At 31.6% G+C, this 6,000-nt stretch overlaps 1 protein-coding gene across 1 annotated transcript; it reads right to left on the bottom strand.

Annotated features, from left to right (window-relative positions):
• Nucleotides 1-1,882: 1,882 nt before the first annotated feature.
• Nucleotides 1,883-2,695, bottom strand: lrrc10 (leucine rich repeat containing 10). Its single transcript, XM_073831641.1, has one exon. The coding sequence runs from the start codon at nucleotides 2,693-2,695 to the stop codon at nucleotides 1,883-1,885; it is 813 nt and encodes a 270-aa protein (XP_073687742.1).
• Between the last annotated feature and the right edge of the window lie 3,305 nt (nucleotides 2,696-6,000).

Raw genomic sequence — 6,000 nt, 5'->3', positions numbered from 1 at the left:
TATTATTATTATTATTATTATTATTATATGATATATTAATATTATACTATTATTATTAATAATATAATGATAATATTATTATTATTATTATAATAACTTGTCAGTGATCTTAAGTTTTAAACATTTTTTATAAGTATTTATATTATTATTATTATTTGTGGAATATATTTAAATTATTTTCACATATTGCACATGTACTTATTTTTTATCTCATAATTATGACTTTTAAAGTCCTAATTTCGATTTAGTAAATCATAATTTACATTTTTTATACTTGTAATTATGACTTAAGTATGTCATAATTTCGACTTTTTAAGGCATGATTTTTTTTTTTCTTATGTGGCGGAAATGGGCTTTCATGCTTATACATCTTTTTCATAATAATAATAATAATAATAAGTTTTAAAACTTGTCTTTGATCTTTATTTTTTCCACATTTATTATTATTATTATTATTATTATTATTATTATTATTATTATTATTATCATATTTCAGTGGTTTGATTTGGTCTTTTATATTTTTAAATATCATTGTTTTATACTATTATTATTTTGTTTATAATAATAATTATTATAACTTGTCAATGAAGTTTTAAAATGTTTTTTGTTTACATTTTTATAATTATTTTGTTATTAAAATTTGTGGGATATGTTGTACATTTACTATTAGTTAATGTTATAAAACTTTTTTATTTTTACACATTTTATTATTATTATTATTATTATATTTGATTTGGTCTTTCATATTTTTTAAATGTAATTGTTTTATACTATTATTATTTTGTTTATAATAATAATAATTATTATTATTATAATTTGTCAGTGATCTTCAGTTTAAAAAATTTTATGTTTAAATTATTATTATTATTATTTAATAATTATAATATTATAGTATTACAGTATAATTTGTGGGATATATTGAAATTATTTTCACGTATGTACATTTTCTTTTATTTAATGTTTTATGCTGCATAATAATAATTAATTAATTAATAATATTATGTGCAGATCAAATATTTGCAACGTTTATACTGTACGTCTAAACTTTTAAGCCTGAAAACACTAACATAGGCCCACATTTGATTTTGGGACTGCAGCACAAACTCTATTTTGTAAATATGCAAGCAAAATGTACATACTTTTAAGCAAAATTTTACTGATAATAATTATTTGTCATCTGTAGTTAACACATCTTGAACCTGTGAATCCAGTGAACAGTGTCTTCATATTACTTCATATTACGAAGCAGGAGCATAGAGTATGATTAAAACCTATTAAGAGTCTTACATCAAAATGGAGACCCAAATCTGTTACAGGAAACCTGCATTATTTATGAACAGGGGCACAATGTTAGAATTTCACCATTTATCACTGACATGACCAACCTCACCGAACAGATTCACTCAACGGACATGAAAAACGGATTGAATTAACAAATCCCTGACTGAGATCTGAAAATACTTTCTTGCCAATACTAAAAATCAATACAATGGTGAACACAAACAACATCACAGAAAGAAAGAAAGAAAGAATGATGTGGCACATTTCATATCAAGAAAATTGGTTCCCTTTAATTATATAAGCATCTGTGTTACAAATAGGCAGACAAAACTGTGTAAATTATTATAAATATTTTAATTCTTAAATACAAATATTTTTATTCTAATATCTAATATATGTTCTAATTGATTATTATGATTAATTAATCGCAATATTTATTTAAAAATAATTTCTATTCTATTTCAAAAATGTACTATAAAATAATATACTATATATGTATTATAAAAAAAATATAAAACATACTACATTTGTATGCAATGACCTCAGTATTTCCTCTGCAGTTTCAAAAACTGGTTGATCTACGGTTCCTGACTGATCTTCTTCACTCGTTCTCTTCCAGTGATCCCTGCACCTTCACACCTGCTTTGGCAACCTGTCCATCACCTTCATCCTCCTCATCATCAGAGTTGTCGGCCCAGCGGCCTACCCGTCTCACGCCCTCGGCCACCGCTGGCGTATTAACGCAAGGATTGTGGTCGTAGATGACAAGCTTCAAACCTCTCAAGTAGGCGAGTGACGGAAACTGGCGAATGCGATTGCGGTCCACATCGATCACCTCCAAGTAATGCATCTTCAGCAGCACGGGAGGGAAATCATTCAGCAAGTTCCCTGCTAGCCAGATGCTGCGAAGCTCCTCCAGTTGCTCGAGCTCGGACGGTAAGCTACGTAGTTGATTGTATCCCAAATGCAGGGTCTTGATGTTGGGAAGCTCACATATTACTCGAGGGAACTTGAAGAAGCAGTTGGTCTCCAGCCACAAGGTTTTAAGCTCGGTGAGTTGCCCCAATTCTCTCGGCAGCCTGTACAGTCGGTTGTTACCAAGGTAGAGGATGTTTAGCTGAACGAGGCTGCAGATGACCAGAGGAAGCTCCTCGAAACAGTTGAAGTCCAAGGCTAGCAGCTGAAGCTTCTGCAGGTTTCGCAGTTCTGGTGGCAGGTTGCTCAGGTGGTTGTCGCTCAGGTAGAGTTTGACCAGTTCATCGAAGGCAGAAGCTCTGATGGGAAGGCGACGTAACTGCCGGCTACTCAGGTCTAGAGTACGATCAAGGGGCATCTCCTTCAAGTCGCCCACTAAGTAACGTTGACATCTCTCGGAGGGCACGAAGGCGACAGCACCTCGCACAACATTTCCCATCTTCTCGGTTCACGTTCATGGTATCTTCAGAAGGAAAATAAGGGTTTACTCTTAAGGTTACAAAAGGAAGTTTTCAAAGCAATTCTATTGCAAAACATTTTTTTGGTTTCCTGAAGAACATTTAATGAACAATTCTTGAAAAAGAAACATTTTTGGTTGCTTGAAGAACATTTAATGAACAGTTCTTGAAAAAGAATCATTTTGGTTTCTTAAAGAACCTTTCAGTTAATAGTTCTTAAAAGAACCTTTTTTTTTTGGTTCCTTGAAGAACCGTTTAGTGAACAGTTCTTGAAAAAGAATCATGTTTGGTTTTTTAAAGAACAATTTAGTGAACAGTTCTTAAAAGAACCATTTTTTGGTTCCCTGAAGAACATTTAATGAACAGTTCTTAAAAAAGAACCATTTTGATTTCTTAAAGAACAATTTAGTGAACAGTTCTTAAAAAACATTTTTTGGTTCCCTGAAGAACATTTAATGAACAGTTCTTGAAAAAGAACATTGTTGGGTTCCTTGAATAAATGTTTAATGAACAGTTCTTGAAAAAAAAACATTTTGGTTTCTTAAAGAACCATTCAGTGAACAGTTCTTGAAAAAGAACCACTTTTTGGTTCCCTGAAGAACATTTAATGAACAGTTCTTAAAAAAGAACCATTTTGATTTCTTAAAGAACAATTCAGTGAACAGTTCTTAAAAAACATTTTTTTGGTTCCCTGAAGAACATTTAATGAACAGTTCTTGAAAAAGAACATTGTTGGGTTCCTTGAATAAATGTTTAATGAACAGTTCTTGAAAAAAAAAAACATTTTGGTTTCTTAAAGAACCATTCAGTGAACAGTTCTTGAAAAAGAACCACTTTTTGGTTCCCTGAAGAACCATTTAGTTAACAGTTCTTGAAAAAGACATTTTTTTGGTTCCCTGAAGAAATGTTTAGTGAACAGTTCTTGAAAAAGAACCATTTTGGTTTCTTAAAAAAAACATTAAGTGAACAGCTCTTAAAAGACCCTTTTTTTTGGTTCCCTGAAAAACCATTTAATGAACAGTTCTTGAAATATAACAATTTTGGTTTCTTACAAAAACGTTCAGTAAACAGTTCTTAAAAAAGAACCATTTTTGGTTCCTTAAAGAAATGTTTAATGAACAGTTATTGAAAAAACACTTTTTGGTTCCCTGAAGAACCGTTTAGTGAACAGTTCTTGAAACAAACCTTTTGTTTTGTTCCCTGAACAACCATTTAAAAAAAACAATTCTCGAAAAATAACCATTTTTGCTTCGTAACAATTCTTAAAATAACTATTTTTGATTCCCTTAAGAACTGTTTAATGAACAGTTTTTGAATCATTTAGGTTTCTTAAAGAACCATTCAGTGAATAGTTCTTAAAATAACCATTTTTTGATTCCCCGAAGAAATGTTTAATGAACAGTTCTTGAAAAAGAACTATTTTTGATACCTTTAAGAACCATTTACTAAACAGTTCTTGAAAAAAAAAAAACATTTTGGTTTCTTAAAGAACCATTCAGTAAACAGTTCTTAAAAAAACTATTTTTGGTTCCATGAAGAACCGTTTAGTGAACAGTTCTTGAAAAACAACCATTTTGAATTCTTAAAGAACCATTCAGTGAACTGTTCTTAAAATAACAATTTTTAGTTCCCTGAAGAACTGTTTAGTGAACAGTTTTTTAAAAATAACCATTTTGGTTTCTTAAAAAAAAATCAGTTCTTAAAAGTACTGTTTAGTAAACAGTTCTTGAAAAATAACAATTTTTGGTTCCCTGAAGAACTGTTTAGTGAACAGTTCTTGAAAAATAACCATTCAGTGAACAGTTCTTAAAATAACTATTTTTGGTTCCATGAAGAACCGTCTTTGAAAAGAACCAAGAACCATTCAGTGAACAGTTACTATCCTTTTTTTTTTTTTTGCTTGAAAAGCATTTTAAATATCTATCAAACCTTTTATGGAATGGAAAGGTTCCATGGATAATGAAGGTTCCTCATGGAACCAATTTATTTTTTAAGAGCGTAACCAAGTCTTATAAATGTCACAGTAAAAAGACAAAATAAAAACCTGAATATTCCTTTTAGCTTACCTGTGTGCAGCAAATGTAGATCTTCATTTACCATCAAGCTTTTCCCCATTCACAGGAATGAGACGATGGACGGCAGTGTGGTGTTTCATGCTCCTGTGTTCCACTGACACCTCTGCCCTGCCAGTCGCAGAGAGCACCAGAGATGACATCCTGCACGCTCCTCCCCATTCCAGCTAAATGATTTCTTCCAGCGCGGGAAGGTGGAGCTGACTGGGAGCTGTGATAAGCCTAAAGTTGTCGTGTGATTAAGGAATTTGAGAGTCATCTGAGACCTTCTATTTCAGCACTTATCTCAGTCAGGACCCTCTACATAACGGAGACCACTTGAGTGCACCACCCCAAAGATAAGACTTGCCCAGTTATGGACAACCAACAGAGGCTGTCGATATCGCATGGCATACCACAGTATTTGGTTTTAGAATGTGTATGAGTAGGGATAGGAAATAAAAAATATGAAATAAAACATTATAACACTGCTGTAAGATTTATGGTTTTTTAAGATGTTTCTTATGCTCATCAAGGCTGTATCTATTTGATCAAAAATGTAAAATATTATTGCAATTTAAAATAAACATTTTCTATTGTAATACTTTTTAAAATATAATTTATTCCTGTAAAGCAATCTTGAATTTTCAGCATCATTACTTTAATCTTCAGTGTCAAATGATTCTTCAGAAATCATTCTAATATGCTGATTTATTATCAAAGTTGGGATGAGTTGTGGTGCTTAATATATTTTTAACCCTCTGGGGTTCTTCGGTCACTTTTGACCGGAATTTTTTAAATAAAAAAATTTTAAAAATCGTAGCTTCATCGGAATGGTATGAAACCTGGTGACTTTTATGGTACTTGGTATATGAACACACAAAAAAATTGGGGACAGGATTGGAAAAGTCTAAGTGGTCGTAAAAAAAATAGTCACACTCGGGGTCTTCGGGTCAAAATGACCGGCCATAGGAAATGAATGGGAAATTGGCAAAAATATGAAAATACAGAGTTTTTTTGTGCATACAATCTACAAATCAGCCACAATCCAGAAAAAAAGCACACAACTGTGAAGGGGTGACTCTCTAAAACATCAAGAGTGCAAAACACTACAATACACTCACACACACACACACACACACACACACACTTATACACACAAAAACACACGCACACACAAATGAATGTGTGTCATTTCAAAAGCTAATTTTGGGAAATGTGTGAAATAGAGGCAA

This window comes from Garra rufa, chromosome 25 (genome assembly GCF_049309525.1).
Source record: "Garra rufa chromosome 25, GarRuf1.0, whole genome shotgun sequence".
In the NCBI taxonomy this organism is placed as follows: Eukaryota; Metazoa; Chordata; class Actinopteri; order Cypriniformes; family Cyprinidae; genus Garra; species Garra rufa.
Note: the sequence above shows the minus strand (reverse complement) of the source record. Positions and strands in the feature narration are given on the sequence as shown.